The 23238-nt window shown below is 42.3% G+C and overlaps 1 protein-coding gene across 1 annotated transcript in view; it reads right to left on the reverse strand.

Annotated features, from left to right (window-relative positions):
* SPATA16 (spermatogenesis associated 16) overlaps positions 1-23238 on the reverse strand; it is an 81205-nt gene that overhangs the window by 24417 nt on the left and 33550 nt on the right. The window contains exons 4-7 of the mRNA XM_075509049.1: positions 19074-19158; positions 4960-5107; positions 1687-1833; positions 1335-1447 (exon numbers count right to left, since the gene is read on the reverse strand). Of these exons, the coding sequence (XP_075365164.1) occupies positions 1335-1447; positions 1687-1833; positions 4960-5107; positions 19074-19158 (493 nt within the window). The remainder of the gene's footprint in view (positions 1-1334; positions 1448-1686; positions 1834-4959; positions 5108-19073; positions 19159-23238) is intronic.

A 23238-nucleotide genomic window follows, 5' to 3' on the forward strand; every position in this document is an offset into this window, starting at 1 on the left:
AATCTCACCTCTAAAAGCTCTATGTTATACCCAAAGAGAGGACTGTGGGACCGAGAAAAATTTAAAAAATTGCAGTTTTACTGAGGCTTTCAGAAAGACCAGGGTTTTATTCTGTATCCAGTACCCAACCCACTGTCTGTTTATACGTCTAGCTTCTTAAATGTTCGAAGTACAATGCACACAGCAATAACAGATATTTCACTTTCCCGAAGATGCCACTTCTATTAGCCTGCACATAAATAACTCGGGCTTTTGGTCATCCGAAGTCAATAGCACATGGCTTCAGGAGAGAACCGGAAAGAAGCAGCAGTGTGTTTCCTTGAGGGTGTCTGCCCTCAGCCTGCTCCACCTGCCTCGCACCGGTGCAGATGCTTTACGAGCGCCCATTTTGGCGAAGTGCTAAGCACCTTTACCTCCCACTAAGCATGTGAGTTCAAGCACTTATTGTTGTTTCAGCAGCTGCTCTCTGAGAGTAAAGGAGATATAGCTTCCCCAAATATCTAGCTAATGTTTCTTCCTTTCTAGGGGTTGCTAAGTAGCAGTTTTTGTCAATCTCCTATCTGGTATCAAAACCTAAGAATATAAATCCTGTGATTTGCTAAGACACCCCTGACGAGGAAATGGCTCCGATTCCTTCAACATAGAGAAAAGTAAAAAACTGTTATTGCTAGGGAAAAAGCGTTAACATTAGCATTTACAATCTGGGGAGGAGAGGCTTCTTCCACTTATTTTCAGGAGAATAATTTAAGAATTGCATTAAAACAGTCTAGTCTACATGCAAATTTGATTTTTGACCTTTTGTGCTAATCAAAAGCCATGGTGTTAAAAAGCTGTGTACATTATTGCAGAAAGTATGGAGTAGAATTAACTAATATACCTTCAATATGGTTGTAACAGATTTGAAGGTTATTTCACATACTTCACGACATAGGGATCAGGATCTAAATCACTAGAAATGCTTCAAGTAGCAATTATTAACTCTTGATGGAGATCCTGATGATATGTGTAGTATACTATGGGTATTAAATATAGCAAGTAGTTTTGGCGGTTATGTGAAGTAGGGATATAATATAATAGGCCATAAAGATTTGAGAAAATTGCATGCAAAGTGATTTTTAAATAAACTGGGTACACTGTTAAATAATTAGGGCTACTTTTTAAAAGTATCTAAAACCCAATTGAACTCTGTTCCTAATGCAATTCACTGAGCATTTCTGGACACAGGAGGAGCATGTGCAGAATGAATTACCCACCAAAAAGCACATGTCATTCACACACACACAGGCTTCTGCTGCCACACAAACTACACACCAGAAAGTGAATTTTATACTCACAGTTAATTTGGTGCTTCTTATAAAATCCATTACTGGCATGATATTTTTCCCAGTGCTATCCCAATATCTTTTTGTTTCTTCTTTTGTGGGAGGACTGAAAGGTGCTTTCCGGTCTAGGAAATGAAATCACAAAACCATATACTGTGTTTATTCATATACATTTTCCATAGAGGATCTAGTGCGATGACAGGCAAACTGGAGGAGGAGAGAGGAGGATGGGGAGAGCTGTCTGGACAGTCAGGGCTGCTGGCACAGAGAAATGGGTCCCAAGAAACCCCCCAAGCCCCCTCATTCAGCGAGGATCATGGAGGTCACCCCTGAGCTATCACAGCTATTAAGCAAATTGGCGTACCTGAAAAGATCGGCAGTTTTCTACTTGAGCACCTTTCCAAGATTTTTCCAATATGTTTTTTTCTGAAACCCAGAGTCAGTAAGTACTGCTGGGGAGGCAGGGACGGCCACTTAGCCGTCTGTGGCAAGATGTGGAGTCCATGAGGATCTGGAATAGGGAAATGAAAATAATTTCCACTGTCGTGTTTCTTCTCAGTTGCAAGGGAAGTTACTTTTTTGGAGGAAAAAATAGGAAGTCTAAGAAGGAGTGAAATGTAATCCAGAAAGCTTGCCAAAACAAAGGTGACGAAACCAACCCATCCAGCTATAACTGGGTTTTGAAATTCCAGACTTTGCAACCTTTTTCATCAACAGCTTAAATTTTGCTGATGCATAAGATAAAACATGTTCTTCCCATTTATGCACTTTTCAATGCTGATCATCCAAAGCATTAATAACTCAACACTTCAGTAACATAACATCCTGATCTTTTAACTGCAAAAAAAGCCGGTTTTGTTGTTCCCTGAATTTATGAGGTTTGATTTCCTACGGATTTGTGCTTTTACCATCACCACCACCGTAACCCCAGGCTTCCTGCTTGTCCTTTCTGATCCACCCGGCTGGCACGTGACAGCATGTGCTGTGGCTTGGCCAGAGTTTGTGACTGCCACTGCCAAAAAACCTGTGTATCGGCTGAGTTGGTCTGCCCTGACCTCCGCGAGGACAGATGCTCAGAGCGATTGTATAAACCACCTTTGCTTGGGGAACCAGACCAGTCTTTTCCTCCCTCCCCTTCCCCTGCAAAAAATAAACCTAGATTGAATGTCAGTGTCACTTTTCACAAAGGAGTGCTCTGTTTTCAGTGAGCTCTGCTTTTAAGATGCCAGGCTGTGCGGTCACGGTGACAAATGGAGAACCCCACTCAGAGCTCTCCGGACTTACCCCTGTATAAATCAAAGCGAGTGGACCTGATATTTCCCTTGCAGCATGTTCTGCTTCTGACGGATTCTCAATTTTGCACCAAACTGCATTGTATACTTGGATTTAAATGTGTATATGCTCCTTTTCCTTGGAAATCGATTCGGTCCTTACACTCTAGCAGAACTTGGACTAAAATTGGACGGATGATTGTTACAGAATAGGAAGGTTATTTAAAATAACATGTTCGTGAGATGTCTGGTATTTCACACCCACTGTTAAAATGGGGCTTAGCTCATATTTTTAATTTCACCTATGTGAGATAGACCTGCAGGTCGAACGCTCAGTGGTACCACACCGACAACGAGCTAAAGTTGTTGCTTGTGATGTTTTTCTGGTGGGCAGTGTGATTTTTAGGTCAGATCTGAATAGATAAGTTGAGAAACCCCTACTAGGTTGACTTCACCTAACCCTAACACCGTTGTGAGTTATGTCAGCATTGAGCCTAGGGAAAGGAGCAGCATCCACTCTCTCTGAGGGTTTCCAGGACAGAAAGGAGGGAGGCTGGCAGAGGTCCTGCCTGCATGAGACCTCTCACATCGCTGCACTCTCAAAACCTGATACCCGTATTGTTTTTCCTTGGCTATCTATCCCATTTAATTCCTAGAAAATTCAGTGATCCCAGAACCTGCACTCAGAGAAATTTGTGTAAAATCGAAGCAAGTCTTTTAACCAATAGATTTTTGTAAACAAACATATTTGAGGGCAGAACTGGCTCTATTCAATCTGTTTTATAATTGACTAAAGTACTATAGGACTGGGATCTTCTACCCTTTTATTTTTTTCCTTCTAGCTTTTCCTTATTGGGAGGAGTGAGAAAATGACTGGTGACACTTTCAGAGTCATTCAGTGATTTATGAACACAAACTGAGTTTCAGTGCAACACTTGCACACTTTTGCTGTTTATGTGCTCTTGGAAGTCTCACCCTTGCTGTAAATAGAGAGGATTATGTGAAACATGAATTTATCTTTTTAAAAATCGGATTCAGGGAGTTTTGTTTTATGGTCCTTCTAATGCCAATACTTTTTTCCCTGGAAATTCTCCACAAAGCGACACCAGCAAGTAAACGGTAGACAAGGATTTTACAACCTCTGTGATAGATAAGTCCTTATTTTCCCTCTTCAGACAACCCCAAGGCTACTGCCAGAAACTCAATACATGGGTGGTCTGCAACTTGCAAAACACGATCTAGTTTTATACTGGTTTCCTAAAGCAAAACAAAAATGAATAAAACGAGTTTACTTGTGTTAAATATTTGCACAGTTTTGTGGTAAACACTTGGTTTCCTAATTCCTATTTGTGTTTTTCAAATAGATTTTCTTTTCCTCCCCAAGGACACAATTTTGGAAGCTTTATTTATCTGCTGAGTGCTGGGGCTCAGCGGTGCTACAAGGACTAAGCCGTCATCTCTGACCTGGGTGTAACTCTTGCAGGGAGCGGGCAGCATCTCAGCCTTTCAGACCACCCTGCTGGAAGCGGCAGTGAGGGCTGAGCTACACATCTACTTTGTGTGACGAGGATAGAGGCTTTCTAGAATTTGACCTGAGAAATGTACTTTTCCCTTTGCGTTTCTCAATCACCAGCTCAAAGCCAAGCGTTATCAGGGTCAACTATGTTCCAAGTCACCAGGTTAATGATAGTAAGAAATGCCTTTTATTCCCCTGCCTCTCTTTTGCCAAAATGTCATGCCCGTTCCTCTTGAAATAAGGCTGTGGTCACCAGAATTTAAGTGTCTGTTTATTCCAGGAGATGCTATTTGAGTTTGCTCTGCCAGGAGATGACAACAGGCTCTGCAAAGCCCTTGTTCACTCTGGCTCCTACTTGTCTTCAACAGGCTAAAGGAAACCTGGCTACCTATTCCCATCCCTGCAGCTGAGATCCTCTCAAAGGTGGCGGTCAGTCCATTAGTGCTTGTAGAAGGGAGGATATTTTTGGAAAGCGAAAGCCTTGCTGCAGGGATGACCGTCAGTGACTGATGGAAAGCCACGGAGATGGGAATGAACCTGGGTCTCGCTGTCACCACAATACACTGCAAATCTACCATTGAACAAAAGATTAGTTGCGATAATGAAATTCAACAACTGAAACATGGATAAAAATCATCTTTATGGGGATTTGCGGTGTAAAAGTCTGTGCTTCGCCTAAGTACTGATTTGATTACCTAAATCATGTACAATCAGAGCAAATCTCAGAAGTTAATTTCCTCCCCCAGGAGCGTAGAAATGTAAAGGTTCATGCTCCAGACTCAAACTCTTTTTGTCAGCCACACGCACAAAGAGTATATAGTGCTTAAGAGCATGTGAAATCTGCTGTTACCTGTATATATGTGCTCCACGTAATCAGGGTGCTTTTTAGCAAAGATGTCCTTTATCTTGTTTATTTTGTCAGCCTTGACTTCTGTCACAAATGGTGTGTACATAACCGAAAAAGATTCTTCTCTAGTGATGGCTTCTTCAATCATAGCCTAAAAAAGGCAAAGGAATGATACATTTCATGTCAGTTAACGGCTAGTTAAAAAAAAAAAAAAAAAAAAAAAAAGAAAAATAATTACTTTCACAGACGATATTTTCCCTTTAATAATTGCACAGTCATGCAAAGATAACATATTTTGGTCTTGAATATTAATTAGAGGGGAATTTAAATTAGTTCCAGAAAACACTGCCTATCTATACTCAGAAAATCAATTTAATGGAGAAAGAACATTTGTAAACAGTTTTCAATGCAGCGAGCCTATGTCTTCAATGAGGAGAAAAGTATTAGATAAATTGTTTTTTAGATGAAAAGAAAAAGTGATCCCATGCTCGCTGAAGGTCACATCTTTCATCTGAGGGTTTTATTCAGTCCTTGGGAGCTTGTTAAACAATACTAAGCATTCATATTACCCCTTGGGTTGGCATGAATCAGACACTGTGTCTATACGGAATATTAGTCTTAAAATATTGCATTTAAACACCATTTGCATTAAGAGTAAAATTCACTCCTGTGCAGAGGGCAACACGAAGCTTATGAACCTTGTCATCCCTTAAAAATGATTCAGATGATGCATTGTGCTGGTCTTATGCGGAGAGGTGGATTTCACACTCAGTGGACCCCAATGAACTGGTGCAGGAACTGCCAGGAGGAGCCACCAGCCTGGAAACAACCTTGCTCGGTACTCTTATCCATCAGTGCAAGGGAGGTTGAGCTGCAGTTCCTCCGGGGTTGGGGTTTGGGTAAGACCACGCTCAGCGCTGCTTTGGCCGCGTCTGTTGCTAACAAGGATTTTGTCTTCTCGACCTGGGCAGTCCTTTCTGGAAACTGGGGGGAACTGCAAGGCTTCGTTAACGTATCTTGGCGAAAGCGCAAACACGGTTAATAGTGGCAATACTAACACAAAGTTAATAGAGATGGTCAGAAAAGCATGAGAGGAAAAGATATATATTTTTTAATAGGGTGCATGAATCTCCCAGATCGCCTCATACATTGAAGTGATTCACAGAAGGTATCATTATGGGACTAGCTTGGTGTTTTATTGATAAGTCCTCACTTTTGTTCTCCAGTCTATCCTCCACCTATGTAAAATTATCCAAGACATAGTGTGCCTCTGTGAGTCATTTGTTTAGCTGACGACTGCTCCCACCAACCTGGAACGGAAGGCTGAGAGTGCCAATTAGTTAAGTATCTATGTCCTTCTCTTTAATGGCTTTAGACAACAGGTCCGCTGATATGGTCTTATGCCAGTTTATTTCCATCCTGTTTATCAGTATGGGGTGTGCAGAAATACCATAGAAATGCTATAATTGTTTTGAGCACATATTGGGATAGGCTGCCATGCGTGCACCCTGAGTGCTCTTACACTGAATGCTCTGCCTGGATGTCGAGGGTATCACTGGGGATTTGTTTATATTTTAGATTACTATATTTAGTCAGCCCATTATCCTGCATTTACTGGAATGGAAGCAATCTGGAGTGGGCAGTATTTAGCCCTGGAAAATTAACAAGCTTCAAATGTGTGTAATAGTATCATGACCACCCGGGGCAGTAATAACCTTCCCTCCTGGTGAGGAGGAGTTCCAGCTTTCCACAGGCACAGCCGTGTTATCCACGGTTAATGCCACAGATCTGGAGGTATCAGACCAGAAAATGACAAGTGTGTCCTCCTGCCAAGAGCTCGGGGGCCCATGAATGCATCCATGCCCATTCCTCCCTGCGGGAATACTTACCAGTCTGCACTGATTTATAGGAAAGTGATTTTAGGATTTCATATTTCTATGGACTTTAATTATCTTGTCATTCAGAGCCCTCAGAGGATCAGTAGCAAAACAATGCTACCAATCTAGCTTTCCAAGGTGCATTTTTTAAAAAGCAGAGGCCTACTTGTCCAAGTTTTACTGAATTTTGTGTGTAAATATAGGCACAGAATTAGCTCAGCCTTATTTTGTGTGAGATGTTGGGTATTCTGCTTATTTTCTATAGCTTGGCAGCCATTTCCTAATCCGGATTAATACGAGCACGGGAATGTGTTTTTGGGTGTATCCATACACTTTGGATTTAAAATACATGGAGTGAGGCAGCGAGATGAAAACATGAGCGGCTGAACCAGACAAGCTCTGTATTCTGCCTGCAGAGTTCAGTTTTGGCTTTATCATCCTCAAGAACAGTTCAAAGTCACGCCTATAATATTTCTGCATTGCCATGTACCCATGGCTACTCTGCACAGCATGCAAATAGTGACTAGCTCAGAGGGCAACAACTGTAATATGTCAGCCAACGGGGAAAAGGATAGATCCCTAGTTTCTGGTCAATACTGCTACTGAAGGTATTATTATTACCCAAGAGCATTTTTTTTCCCCAAGATACTGACCCTGGACATAGATGCTATTTGTTTTATTATCCTCTTGGATTTTTATGGGGTAAAGTCTTTAAGGGTATAAAACTTCAGCCCATAAAAACTTTGGAGGAGAAAACTTTATACGGTGAAATCCCTAAGGATTTTTCTGCTTAAGCCTTTATGCACTGAAGTCTATACCCGTGGATGAATATCTGGCAATGTGTCCAGGAAACAGGGATGCCTACAGAACATCATCTGTCGTGCTGTACACCGGGCAGCTACTCAAGATATAGTCACACTGTGGAGGGGATTGCAAGGCCTCCAATGGACTTTCAAGAGAGTCCTTGCAGAGAGGACAGGACAACTTTTTTTTCCCTTTTGCATGTGTTTTTGTGTCTTTGCATGTGAAGGGTCCTTTCTGCAATGTCCTCTCAGATACATCAGGGAGGATGTTGCTGTTCTGGCCTTGGAGTGGAAGAAGTGTTAGGCTCTTTCATGAGTATGGGGGTAGCTGCTAAACTGATAGAGATGATAAAGAAAGACAATTTTTTTTTTTGCATATCTTGCAAGCGAGCTCTGCAGCGATATCTCATCACATGGTGCTACACTCCAGCCTTCAATTCCAGCAGAGTCAGAAAAAGTGAAGTCCTTGAGATGACCTTAAACTATAAGAAAGAGCTTCTCTAGCAATGTACAATAATGTAAGGACCATGATTGACATGAGTCCACTGAATTTGGTGGTTTACCTCAGCAGCGGACAAAATCTATTGCTTCAGCAAAGATGCAAGAACTTGCACAAGAAGAGGCTGCAGAGTAATGTGATGATAGGGAAGATTTCTTTTTGTAGTTATGGGACTGACTCATGCTCTGCTATGTCAGGAGGTTTATATCCTTGTTTTGGAAGTGTGGGGAATCAGAGAAAGTTTGCAGAGAAACCATCTGGAGACAAAGTGTCTCAAGGAGTATTTATATTGTCAGCACTTCTATTAAAATACCAATTAATTCCTTCATGAAACAGAGTGTTCACGAGGTTTGAGGGATGTACATTGCTATCACGACAATTAAAAAGCCAAAAGACATTCCTGAACAACAAACTTTGTTTTGATCAAGGGTTTAAGCATATATTTGACCCAACACTACATACTCCTCTTCTCTGAGCACCTTGGCTCTGCAATATCCCTACCTTCTACCGTATCTAGTAATGTTACATTTCACAGACCTTTTAATAAACTTTAGCCGAAACAATCTTACGTTGTCCCTTCAACACCCACTAAAATTCTGTTAAGAGCTCATAAAATGAATAGGTAGATGCACGAGAAACAAAGCTTTCCCATGCCAACTTTTGATGGCAAATGATATAACTACTTCAATATTTTTATGAAGCTCTTGCCATTTTGCCTGCTTAGAGCAGACATAGAAGAAGAAAAATGGCACTGTAGCAAAAAATTCTTCATAACAGTGTGAGTAGCTTTCCCTGCTACAGTCCCTAACCTTAATCCTCTTTAACTACAGAAAGGTTTAATTTGGAAAATCCAATTATCTTGACATCTAGAATTAGCCAAAAATTTAGATATCTTTCTAGTGCCTTATCTTGCAGCTGCAGTGCACACTCAGCCATGGTCTCATTTACAGTACAGCAGGAACTGATGCTTTTATTGATGATTTTTATTAATGCAATGGTATCAGTCAGGGTAAAGCCATTAGCCTCTTCTATGAACTGCTTCCACTCTTAGGCTGGTAGTTAGAATTATGGGTGCACTGCAGTGCAACCTATGCGCTTTTCTCTATATCTTTCCAACCATAAAGAAGTATCTGGCAGCCCTGCCACTAAGTCTGTTGCTGTTGTGATATGAATATCTTCTCACCAGCATGATCTTCTTACATAATTTTTATTTTTTTTTCTGCGGGAAAAATAAGTAGACAGAATACCAGAGCATATCCTTTTCTCAATATGTTTATGGTATGAATAAATCACGTATTATACAATGGATGAGAACTTTCTGCTTATCTGCCATGTAATGCCTCCCTATTAATGTAGGTCACATCAAATATCAGCTTATTTAGGTTCTTAAGTTATTAACGTATTTAAGTCCCTGCGAGTTATTTTGTATGCAGTATATTTTGAAAGCGGATTTGCAGAGCACCACGGTGATAGATCTGTGTATTCTGCGGACTTCTGAAAGGCAGAGGAGGTATTGCAGATGGGTTACCTTAGGCTTCAAGATCTGTTTGCTACTCCCATAAGTATCTCTTTATGTTTTGGGAGAAAAGAAATCCATGCTTTATATCCTTCCAAAGAGATCACTATTCATTAAAGAAATACCCCAGAATACATAGAGTACGGAAAAGGCGGGAGGCTGCTATGAAACGCGCAGTCCGTGACACTGGCAGCTGGGAAAGCAGGGACTGAGCAGGAATGTGGAAACACAATTCTAGCTGGGGGAAGCTCTCTGCCCTAAGCCCGTCCTCCAGTCTCACAAACTCACGTGCACGGAGAGTGCCCCGGGAGTCCTCAGCTCTTGTATCACTTGCTACCAACGGAGGATCTTACCCTTTCATCTCAGCACAGGGGTAAATGTGAAGGATTTCACTGTTTCTTTGCTATGGTGGAGCGACTCTGAGACCAAAGAAACAGGATATATTTGCTTTGCAGGGCTGACGCAGAGCGTTGACGAGGTGAGCCCCTGCTACTGCTCGAATTATGGTTTGTTGCCACGGGTAGCTACCGTGTGTATCCGTACCAGGTGGGAGCTCTACCTCCAAGCCTCCCTGCAGAGGTGGCTCCTGGCCTGGGCCACCTACCCCTGCCCCAGCTGGGGCCTCGCGACTCCCCGAGACGCTGCGACGTGAGCGGAGCCGGTCCAGCGCAGCGAGCCCAGCTCCCGTGGGTAGTCAGCGTGCCTGGCGTGCTGTGCTGGCAGGCTCTCGGCCACCCGGCTAGCTGCGGTGCAGACACGCTTCCTCTGTTCCGTGGTAACAGAGGCGGACGTAAATCTGCAACGGGGCAGCGAGGCAGTGGATGCAAACATCAAAGAACCGCCCCTGTGAACAGGCCAGTTCCCCTCTACATGAAGCTATTGGCCAAAACCATAGCTTTTAACCAGTTTTGTTAAGATCGCCCCCTTCTTAAGGATGAGAGAGTTTTCACGGTGAGAAATACCCTAATTCCAATAAGGCAATTCACTGTGACTGCTCTGAGCAGCAGGACTGCCCTTCCAGCGCTGGGAGAAGCCTTTCGCCATCACAAGCCCTTGGCGGGCGTTGGGTCAGCTCTGCATGGCTCCCACTATGTCAGGAATGGATCACAGTTTAAACAGCAGGGGTTTTTTGTGGAAGGGGATTATAAACTGTGCTCAGTTGAACAGTTTTGGTAGCCTGGGCTCGGGGGGACGTCTTAACTCAGACAGGCAGAGCTAAAGGTTGAGCATCGCTGAGTGCCTTACGTGAATGTAGTCAGAGCCACTGGCCAACACCTGGATGCTGCATCCATCCGGTGATTCAGGCAAGTACTTGAGAGACCAGCAGTGACCCTGGCTAGGAAATACTCCTGGGAGAAATGTGGGATGCTTACTGTGGGGGCTTTTCAGGGCTTTTAGCCCAAAAAGAGAAAAAAAAAAGGGGGGGGGGGGGGATAAAAAGAAAAATAAAAGGAAACTAAAATGCAGAAACTAACTGAAGGAGATGTCAGTCCTTCCTAGCACTGAGCTCAACACATTTTGGGAACTTGACTTAAATGTGAAGAGATGAATCAGACAGCCAGTGATGGTGACTGATGTGGTTAGCCTGTAAAATGGACAGCACTGTTCAAAGGGGCAGCGAAAAATCATGCCTGAGTCACTGCAATAGCAAACTACTTTATGTGGCTGAATGGCTGCTAATTTAGTAGAAGACAAGTTGACTGTATATAGAGATGTTTCTGAAAAGTGACTTTATCTCTTTTTGTGTGATGTCCTCTGTAGTTCCTCAAGAGCAGATGTGCAGATGGAAAGCCACATAACCAGTAATGATCCTGGGAACAGCACAAACTCCTGCCTGTAGCTTCATCACCCCGAAGAACGGAGATGGTATACAAAAAAAAAAGGGAAGAGGGTAATGAATGTGTAAGTTCTTAAGGACCTTTGCAACTCGAGGGAACAATAAGGGCCTGAGAACAGCACAGAATGGCTGGTTTTCTATGCTGATTTCTCAGGTTTCTTTTGTAAATCTTAAAGCTCTGCTTTTCAATGCAGTAAAAGCCAGAATGAATTGAAAATTCTACTTGTGAAATATGCACATTACTTCTGAGCTGCTCTGTAGGGTTTTTTTAAATGGCCTGGAGCTTTTCTGGCCAGGTTGTTCCTGTTGAACATCTTTGAGACATGATTTATGGGCCTCTGTTAACAGTTAAAACCCTAATTGGGTTGGTATTTTGTTTCATATTGGGATTTCAACAGCTACCAACTACAGCAAGGTATGTGTTGCCTATTACATTCAGCTGGTATTAAATAAATCCATCTTTCCTGAAATTAGAGACAATTAATCCATCTGTTTTAATAATTATGACATTTAAACTAATAACTTCTCTTATCATGTAAATATAAGTATGAGTCAAGCAACAATTATTCCACCATGAATGATCTGGTATCAGAAAAATAGAAGGAGGTAGAAAATATGTGGAGGTAGATATTATTAAAGAAGAAAGAATACAAGAAAAATGTTAAATGCCTTGGTTTTGTACATGTAGAATTGTTTCTGGAATGGAAATATCAGCAATAACAACAGCAATAAAAAGCTCCCAAATCAGTATCAACATGATAGAAACTCTCTGTTATGTTATTTTATTTGCCTTCTCAATCCAGTTTTCAATTACGCCATATTTTTACTAGTGTACCTGAGAGCAGAATGAAGCTGATTTTTGCAGCTGAGAGTTATGTCTCACAAATAGCGTATTCCAAAGCCAGACTGGTCTGAAGCCCTGAAATGGCATATATAGGAAGGAGGCCCATTCTACCCTGAAAAAATGTTAATAATTTTAATTTTAACAAGTTGTTTCAGCCATGATGCAATGAGAACATAGGAAATCCATGAACTGCTCAGAAGCTGCACTGAGATAATCTGGATACAAGTGCAGTGTCTTAAGAATGATTTTCCTGCTTATGGGCCAAAATCTTTTTGTTCTTCTCATGTGTAGGTTGAGGAAAATCATTACATCCCAATTTTCCACCAGAAAATGAAAAGCTCAGTGCTTCAAGGCAAGGGTTGTCCTTCAAAATGGCCATAGATACAGAAGAGGGAGGATTACCTATTGGTTTTTATGAAGAGGGATAAGAGAAATGTTACCTCTTTTCTGACATGAGAAACTTCAACATTAATTCTTAAAGCAGCAACAAGCTCCACAGACCTCTGGGACAATATGGACTTACGCATATTAGGCACTTAACTGCTGCCTGTGCACACAACAGTCGTTGACCTCAATGGGATTTTCCCCCAGATTTGATTAAAGAAGGGACTTTTCTGTAGTGAAGTGTGGCACAGCATGATCTGCTAAAATAGCCTCAAGAATTAATGAGAAATACATTTTTCGCAGTGAGATGATGGCCAGGCTGCCCAGAGAGGCTGCCTGTCAGCTCCTATCAGTCATTCCATTAGGAGGATTGCAAAACATCCCTGCCGTTGCCAGCTTGGAAACCTCACGCTCCATAGCAGGACACGGGTCAAGCGTGAGCACGCAGGGCTGCTGACGGGCCTCGTCACAGGCTGAGACTGCGGAGGAGGTTTTGGCTACCAAGAGCTTTTTCCTTTTAACTTTCTTGCCTTGGATCGTCACCCCGCAAGGTGTGAGATAAAGCTGAGCTCTAAAGGAGTTGACAGTGTTCATCGCTGCACTGTAAGTGTTCAGCCACCTTGCAGGGCCAGGTTATAATTTGCTTTATTGTGTGATGTGTGTATTGCTCCGTGCTTGCAACAGCCCAGATTTTTGAAATGGAAGCACCTGACGTTCATAACAGCAACGAGAGAGCAAAACAAATGTCTGAATACCCAGACATCCATGTCAGCCAACGCGTGTGCTACTGGAAGCTTTCTCTGTGATGTTGAGTTTAGCTGACAGAAATATTCTCAGAAACACAAGTTCGTGAGCTCCGTGCGCAGCAGTCACAGAGCCAGTATTTCCAATGTGCTAAGAGCAGCTCTGATGGCTGCAATCTTGGCCAAAACACTGGGGCTGAACTGGGACTAAAGCTAAAAGCCCAGTTTGCTCCAATGCAAACTAAAGGTCTCCATTTGAGCCGTAGCAAATACACATTAGCTACGTTACGGAATTAAGGCTTTTCGTACGGATGGTTATGGAAGTCTGCAGATAGGAACCTACAGGTTTTGAAATGCCTTCCTGGGGTTCTGTTAGTTTCTGCAACGTATGTGTTGCTGGTGCAACGGCACTTAGTGTAAGACTTTGGCTAGATGGGATTGACTTCGGATATAAGTGCGTAACGGGTGCTAGAGCCGAACCTGCAGTATAAAATAGGCCACATGGTTTTCACAATGGAATAATAAAAGCAATTAAATTTGTAGTGTGCTAATGAGTTAAGCCTGAGATGTTCATAAATTAGGTAATAAAGGCACTTTATACTAAGATGGCTGTGCCAGATATTGGTGCAACAGGCTGTGACTTTCAAGATATTTGCAAAGTTCCTGTCTGCCAACGTTGGGCGTTTTTGACATTGTAGTATGGGTGTGATATATTTTTACTCGTGGAATGAAACATCCAGAGTGTATTGCACACTTTTTAGCCAGTGGAAATAGTTTACAAAGGTGTGAGTAAAACTGGACAGTTTGGAGAGGGACTCTTTCTATGGGATGAAATATCTCAAGTCTATTTTTTGTTTTGCTATTACCAGCTGAGAAATTGCATTGCTGACAATAAATGCTAGGGAGCTTACCTGACTATAGTAACAAGTAGGTTTAAACTTTGTCTCGCTGCTACCACTCTGCAAATATCTACCATAATACATTTAATAACTTTCACATTATTATTTATTGTGATGAACTCTATTTAACTCACCTATTTTTAATCTAGCAGCCAATACACAAATCTTCCAGCGCATATTCTGTAGTGGGCTATGAAAAAAAGCCCATACATTTGATTATATCTTAACTTGGAATGTATATTTTCAATCCATGGAATAAAATATTTGACCAGAGAAAAAGGCCCAACTTACTGAATAATATTCTCCATTGCAAATTGCTTTTTCACCTCTCATCAGCATTATACCTTTATCTCAAGAGTGGAATGGAAGGCAGGTATTAATATTCAAAACGAACACAGGGCATTAGATATTACATATCACTGTACAGAAGATCCAGAAATAGATGATTTACTTTAAAGGGGATAATCAAAGAAAGCTAATCAAAAAGCTAATCAAAAAGAATATTTAAAGTTGCCTTGATCATGATCCATAGGTACATATACAGGGAGAAGATAACAAGTACTAAAGGATCTTTAAGCTTTCAGAGATGAATGCATAATGCAAACTGCTGGAAGTTTGGACTGGACAAATAAGATCCCAGCTTGTAAACTGGGGGAAAAACAGAGGACAACCATATAGCAAATCATCTTTTAGATGGGTTTTAGTAAATATCCTATTATTAAACTGTTTAAATGGTGATTGCGTAACTTTCGCAAAACCAGTCTCTGCTTTCCTCTTTTGGCACTGATGCAGGAAGGTAAGGCTGTAATTCTGGGGTGTTTTTATGCAGAAGTTCAAATAATTCATCAATATGAGCCCATCTGGCCTTAAAAATCTGCAAGTACAAACCTTGCAGTGTGCCTAAGAGGAGGTACACGGTCACATGGAACAGATCACTGCTGAAGAAGAAGAAATACATAAAAGGTAGTAATGAGGAGGGGAGCAATTTGAGGATGTTTTAAGAAGAGTTTTGAAGAAAGAGGACTCCTGACAGTTGATGCCTGGGATAGAAGAAGTTCAAAGGAAAGTATAAAACCAAAATCAGGAGAAGAAAACCAAAGGAGATACAAGATAAAGACTGCTCTGAGCATGAGGAATAGATCAGGAGAGAAAAAAACAGTGATTTAGAAGTAGGATAAATAATAAAGAGCTTTGCAGATGTGAATTAAGGGCCTGAATTTTTTGCAGTAAAGATGTCAGCTGAAGGATTCGAGTGGTCTGTACAATGTTTTGAAGCTATGAAAGAAGTAGAAGACAGGCTGTGAGGAGGAAAAGCCTTTTCCAGCAGTTAAAAGAATCATGAAAAGAAGAAACAAACGTAGTCGATGACACACTGGAAGATTATATACATGACCCACTGATCAAAGCAAAGTGTGACATATCTAACCTAAAAATCTTTCTTCACAAAAGTAAAAAACAAACCGTCCTGTTCACCATCTATTCCCTTCCTCCTCAGAAAATTTTGCTCACGGTTGTGAGCCAACGCTAGCGAGTTCTGGGGCAGAGGAGTAGTTAGCAAGAAAAGCGTGCATCAATAGCTGTTGCTTTGGTTACAAAGGCACATGAGCATGTATAGTCGTGACAAGTTATTTTCAGCTTTACACCGTGAAATAGAGAGAATATTAATAAAAAAGATTATGTTACCTCTGCTTGGTCTCTCTGTGGTGGAAAGTCCCAGTGCGGTGTCACATGCTACATCATACTGCATAATTTTTGCTGTGTGCACTGATGACATTGAAGTCACCCCTGATGCTGAGCGCACAGAACTCATCAGCTCGGGAAGGAAAAGGTTGTTACTGGTGCTGGGGATAGATCTTCATGAACAGCGTTTCTTAAGTGCTCGCTATTAACTTGAGTGGGAGCGATACTGGGCACCCAGCTGCCTCTACTGCGTGTGTGTCAGCATATAGATACCGCTGAATCCTTAGCCTAGCCCACGCTAAGGCATACGCACAAAAGGCACAAAATTGCAGAGCAATCTCTGTCTCCCAGTGAAAATCAAGCACGATGGGGGATCAAACAAATGGTTAGAACTCTACTGACATTTCAAAGCCTCTGCAGACAAAGACGACAGCAGCTCAGGTTCAGGCGAAAGGCAGAGAAGGAGTGGGAATGGGGCACAAAAAGCATGGTGGTGCCTCTTGGTACCACAGGGGTCCAGGGAGGCCCACGCGTGAACTCTCCGTCAGGAGGAGAAATGAGCTGTGAGCTCTGGACTGAAGCAGAGATGAACCAGAGTCCTACCATGGCCAAAATAATTTTGTATGATGATGTTAATATTGTATGATGATGCTAATGGCTGGAAGCGATCCAGTAGCCCCACTTCTGGTCTGGTTCATTCCCACCTTAGCCGAGCCACAGCTTCTGATTTAGACTCTATGAGGAGGCAACGTGATGAATCTTGTCCTTCATGCCACATTTTTGGCCCTGTTACATAGCAGGATAGTCTGAACCTCTGGGGGAGAGGACAGCTATGACAGCTCCTCCTTTAAAGGTTTATTCTTTGAAGCTTCATGTCCATGATATCAAGAAGGGAAGTCAATGGATACCAGTGTTAAGAGACAAAAAAGACACTCCATTCGAAGAAATGACCCCTTCATAAAACCTGTTTGTGAACTCAAGATTTTAAATGAGTCTGACCCAGTGGGGAAAAAAATCAAACTGTTTTGTACAGAAGAAATTCTCTGCTGGAAAGCATATAAGAAAGTTCACAGGCACTGCAAACACTAGCCCAGTGGGTAATCCTCTGAATGAGATGCACTTTGCACTCACAGCAGTACTGAAATTCAGCAGCTCCCAGGACTGAGATTTATTCCATTTTACCAATAAGAATGCAACTAATAATAGTGTTAAAAAAGGAAGAATTTACCGTGTGAGTGAAGGTAAAAGACCAGATTCTGATCTTTATCACTCTGGCTTATGTCAGACATATTTTGCACCACTTCACATAAAGTAACATCACAGAATCACAGAATCGTATAGGTTGGAAAAGACCTTTAAGATCATCGAGTCCAACCATAAACCTAACGCTACCAAGACCACCACTACACCATGTCCCCAAGCACCTCATCCAAACGTCTTTTAAATACCTCCAGGGATGGCGACTCAACCACTTCCCCGGGCAGCCTGTTCCAATGCTTGATAACCCTTTCAGTGAAGGAAAATTTCCTAATATCCAGTCTAAACCTCCCCTGGCGCAACTTGAGGCCATTCCCTCTCGTCCTATCACTTGTTACCTGGGAGAAGAGACCGACCCCACCTCTCTACAACCTCCTTTCAGGTAGCTGTAGAGAGCGATGAGGTCTCCCCTCAGCCTCCTTTTCTCCAGGCTAAACAACCCCAGCTCCCTCAGCCGCTCCCCATCAGCCTTGTGCTCCAGACCCTTCCCCAGCTTCATTGCCCTTCTCTGGACACGCTCCAGCACCTCAATGTCTCTCTTGTAGTGAGGGGCCCAAAACTGAACACAGTATTCGAGGTACAGCCTCACCAGTGCCGAGTACAGGGGCACGATCACTTCCCTACTCCTGCTGGCCACACTATTCCTGATACAAGCCAGGATGTCATTGGCTTTCTTGGCCACCTGGGCACACTGCTGGCTCATGTTCAGCTGGCTGTCAACCAACACCCCCAGGTCCTTTTCTGCCTGGCAGCTTTCCAGCCACTCTTCCCCAAGCCTGTAGTGTTGCATGGGGTTGTTGTGGCCCAAGTGCAGGACCTTGCACTTGGCCTTGTTGAACCTCATACAACTGGCCCCAGCCCAGATGTCACAGATATTCTCACAAAGTAAACCCAAAATAAACGGGATCAGAATCAGACTCTGAAATTTTATCACAAGGGACATATATTGTTCCTAGTATCATTAAATTCCTTGTACAGACAAGGAGAACCTGAGGGCCAGGTCCACTGTGGGAGGCAGAAGGGTCCTCCACCACCTGAGGCCCAAATGCTGCAGTCCCTCTGAAATGCACTTTGGTTGCATTGAAACTGGGGCTGTGAAGGCTAGGACACCACGGGCAGTGATACGATCCTGCAGCAATAAGCCTCTCCCAGCAAAGGATCTAGCATCCTTTCACCTCCAAGTGTGTGAGAGCTCTCCTCAGAGCAGAAGGGGGTACCCTTAAACTTAAATTTGTGCTGATGTGGCTGAACAGCCATCTCAAATACATATCACTCAAGAGACGAGTCTCATTGAAGTCAATGGTCTACTCCCCACATAAGTAATCTTTGTAGACCAGGGTCTTACCTAGCCATCCTTCACAGAGCACTTTAGGCTCCTCTGAGACCATTTGTTACAGTCATTTTTTCCTCCCCTTCCGGTTGAAGAGTTTGGAAAGGTGTCAGAGGATTAGTATCATGCAAATTGCAAAAGGAAAGTGTCACTAAGGTAGGAAGACTTCACAAAAAATAGCTTAGGGGACTATACAGTATCCAGAATTAAATTTTACAGCAGTCCATAAAATTGAAGTATGAGCCAAGGGTTAACAACCTTGAATTTTGCCCTTAAAATTAGTCCAAGAAAATCTACTTCATTATAAATACAGTAGTACTATATAGTGTCCTGTTGATTGATATGCCCAAGAGCTACCTTTGTCGGCAGTCTTTTAAGCAGTAATCCTTCATTTTGGTCTTAATAGGGAGATGGGCACCTCCTTCCTCATTGGGCTATCAATTTTTACCTGCCAATACAGTTTGATGAGCTTGCTTATACGCTGCTCAGTGCCTCCTGTCAGCCAGTACATGTAGTCAGCAATCATGGCGCTCCTGATGGCAAAAGCAGAATAAATGAGTGTACAGGGAGAGAAGGATGTATATAGCAGTATTTAAAGGAGGTAATATTAAAAGTGTGTAACATGGGGTTCGTATCAAAAGATTACGCATAACTCTCAGTCTTTGTGCAACTTTAAGACAAGCATTCGTAAACATTTCTTAGCTAGTTAAACTATCTGCAAGCAAACAACCCTACATTTTCTTTTAATAGCTTTTCCGTATTTTAATCTGAGTAAATATTTAATGACTGCTATACAATATTTTAGTCTGGCTTTTCTTTTTCTGCTTTAAAGTATTTGTGGGTAAAATATCTTATATGTAAGTACATTTCTTCTAGGACAGCATCAACACATATAATGCCCTGTAGCTTGGCAGTCTGAGAATATCACTTGTCTACGGCAAACTCAGACATAGTTCGCCTTTGATTAAACTATACCTAAAAAACAAACCCAAACGAAAAGTAATCAGCTATCTTGCTACCTAATTGAGTATGCTTTAGTACTCCCACTGTCTGTGACAATCATTGCATTAGTCTTTCTAGACTGAGGGATATCAAAAAACTGTTGTGCAATGGATATTAATGCAGAGTCTTAACAGACTTTAGAAAATCAGTTTGCTTTTATGGCTGCCTCTCCACACTGCTCTCTGTTTCCTTTCCTCTAGAGATTCCAAATCCAATTAAATGTGACTAGATGTAATTCCAAATTGTCACTTTAGTCAATTAAACATATAATAATCTTGTGTACCTAATTACTAGCACCAAAAGTTTATTTGTTGATGTAGTGCTATCAATGTGTACTTCTGCATGTTCCCGTTATCATTACCTATATATTAATTGTGCTTTGACATTACTGTAAATTGAATTTGAAATTTCCCCCTAGTTAAAAGTGTCTCACAAGCAGTAATCCCAATCCTGTTGTAATACCCTTTCAGAATGTACTTTCCAAGGCTGTATTATGTTCTTAATGAGAGACAACCAAAAATACACGGATTTAACAATAAACATTTCAAAGCAGGCCCAGTATCAGGGGGTAACATATTGTTACAAACAGGAACTAAATCTTGCCTTAGATGTTCTCATACGGCTCCCATTAATTTCACCGGGAGAAAAGCAATTCAGTAGGTTCCATGGATTTCTGCATAAGGACTGGATTTAGCCATAAGCTTTATCCAATGCTCATTCAAATCATTGGCAAAAATCCTCTTGACTGCACTAGAACAAAGAGCAGTTTCTAACTGAACATCATTAGCCCAGCCGGCACAGGATGAACAAAGGATGAAATCCTCATTGCCCTGAAAATCATTGGCAAAACTCTGACTCCAAACGGTGCCAGGGTTTAATCCCAGGAATGACATATGGATCCCATGGATGAAACAGCGAAGGTGAGCAAAGCATCCAGCGCTGCCTGCTTGACCCAGTGCCGGTGACGCCTTTGGGGAAAGACGTTCACTGTGTCCTGAGGCGTAAAAGGGAAATAAGCACGTGGCACGAAAATGGGGGAAGACAAATCTGTCATGTTATTCTGTACCTTTGGTCTACTAGAGGTGGTCTACAAAGCTTCCAGCTCCCGTGACAATGGCAGTAGCTGGCACTGCAGTCCCTAGCAGTGTACGCAAGTGGTGGTGGCCTCCTGCAGCCACGTCGTCAGAAAGAAGGGACTTTCAATCTAAATTTAGAACAATTCTCAAGCACTACAGCCTTGTCTGTTGTGGAGTCAAAGGACATTTGCAAGTAGTCATTTACAATTTGGGGTCCTATAGATATAGTTTCCCCCAACGGCTGTCATTTCAAAGATTAAAACCGGCGAATCCTTAAACCTGAGCATCGCCCTGTTGCTGCCTGCCGCTGCGGGAGCACTGCCATGGGTCAAACGCAATCAGTCGGGTACACGGACACCCGCAGCCTGCTTTGCCATCCCTACCGCAGGCCACGGACTGGCGAAGCGAGGATCCATGCCACCGGCAGCCCAACACGACATCCCATTTGTGACCTCCCACTCCTCGGTGGTAGCCAGCCCTTTCTTCTCCCAGCGTGGCACTGCTATCAAAGGTGGAGATGTGTGCAGAGCCCTGGACAAATCTGGAATAAATTCTCAGACAAGTCGCTTCATCTTTCTCTGTTTCTCAGCATCAGCTGTAAAACGTGGACGATCATATTTGACTGATTTACCTATTTGGTGTGCGAGTCTTCCTGGCGCAATCTTTTGCTAATTCTTCACAGCGTGCTCAGCACAATGTCGCTCTGATCGTGGCAGAGGTCTCCAGGCATTGCTGCACTCCAGACAAACGCCTTTCCTCTTTATTCTTCCTTCTTAATTTGTTCTCATTTAAATAAGAAGAGGCACACTTACATTTCAAGCATTCGTGTTTAGTTTTTCAACATCTGCTTTTATCCCTGCTAGATTTCTCCCGTACTGCCGTGCATTACATCAGGAATAGCGAGGCACATACATAAAACACCTCCGAGCCTTTCGAGTGCCTCCATCCCAATTTTATTTCTCAGTTCCTCGGCCATCAGGGAGCACACACAGGTCAAGACCGACGCTTGCTACTGTGACCTCTGGGCTTAGGAGGGACTTAAAAAATTCCACTTTCAAAAGAAACACAAGCATTAAGGTTTTATGTGAATGGCCTATGTCCAACCCCAAATGTGCCCAAGTCAGAATTTTCTTTGAAGGCCTCCAAGGCTCAATTCACAGAACCAAAGTGACACATGCAATACAGAGCTATGAATTTCCAGATGCAGGGACACAGGTGAAATTACGCTGTCTGAATATGGTTACAGGGCTGGGCACTGAAAAATATTTAGGGACCTAAACACTCAGAAACCAAAGGACTGATTGAGATATTTAGGCAGGTTAAAAGCCTGGCTCCCATTGAAATACATGAAGGCATAAAGCACTGAGCGGGGTTCCTGACTCCCAGCGAGTACCTATCCGTGTGGCCCATAAAAATCCAGGTAACAAAGACTTTCAGTAAGACACTCTGAAATTAGACTTAAGTAAAATATTATTTAAAGAAATACTATTTATGAAATTATTAAAGATCCTCAGCCAGTGACCAAACTCACTAACATCTTTTACTCTCATCATGTTATCAACATGGTTGATGTATGAAGTATATCGTATTAGTATATTATATATATGATATATGACTTAGGATAGTATATACACAACCATATTAGCATTTCAGCAGTATGTAAGGGCCAGAGTAGGTCCTTCTTCCCATCTCCTGCAATCACAGGTCCTGGGGAAATGGGAGCTTGTGAAGAGCTGGATGGAAGAGGTTTCAGTACAGGCCAATTGGGATCAGCTGTTACATCATGTGGAGATTTTGGACAAGTGATGTTGGCCGGCAACAGACCTCCCTCTGATTTGCATCTCTAGACTGACAGCTTAAGAGTTCAACTTTGAACCTTCCTGAGCACAAGGAACACAAGGTACAAAAGAATGGGAAAATAGCTGCCATTTAGACCATGTAATGCATTTTTCTGGATGAACTGCCATGTTTTATTTTTACAGTTTTTAAAGATCTTGGGATTAAACTCTAATGGTAAAGAACAAAGATACGTGCATTCTCTTCCTACTTCCGACACAATGACTTCATGTGATGTACAGAAATGTTGGCCTCATGTTTACAGAACCATCTGCCAATTTTGAGTTACTAATTTGAAATACTTAAAACATGCCTGAGTTTCAGGTGATAGCCCACCAAAGAGCTCCATTTGACATGAGAACTGAAGTAGTTCTGACAATACATCTTCAGGAACACCTTAGAGGATGCCGGAGAAAATGCGACACTTCCTTCTTTCAAAACATGAGGCTTTATATTGCAAGGTTTTTTTTTCCTAGGTGCTAGTTCGGGTCAATATGAACTTCCATAACATAACCAAACCCATCTGTGTTATATAGTAAGCCTGGATGCAAAGGTGTATTGCAGTGTCTGCTCAATCTGGCCACTTGGTGGTGCAGAACAATAAGATATGTTTCTATACGTGCAAGCGAAGAGCATACCACAGATCCTGAGCTGTCTCCCGCGGCCCAATCTCCAGTAAAGCTCAGGCCTTGTAATAAA

The sequence above is a fragment of the Mycteria americana genome, chromosome 7 (assembly GCF_035582795.1).
Source record: "Mycteria americana isolate JAX WOST 10 ecotype Jacksonville Zoo and Gardens chromosome 7, USCA_MyAme_1.0, whole genome shotgun sequence".
Classification (NCBI taxonomy): domain Eukaryota; kingdom Metazoa; phylum Chordata; class Aves; order Ciconiiformes; family Ciconiidae; genus Mycteria; species Mycteria americana.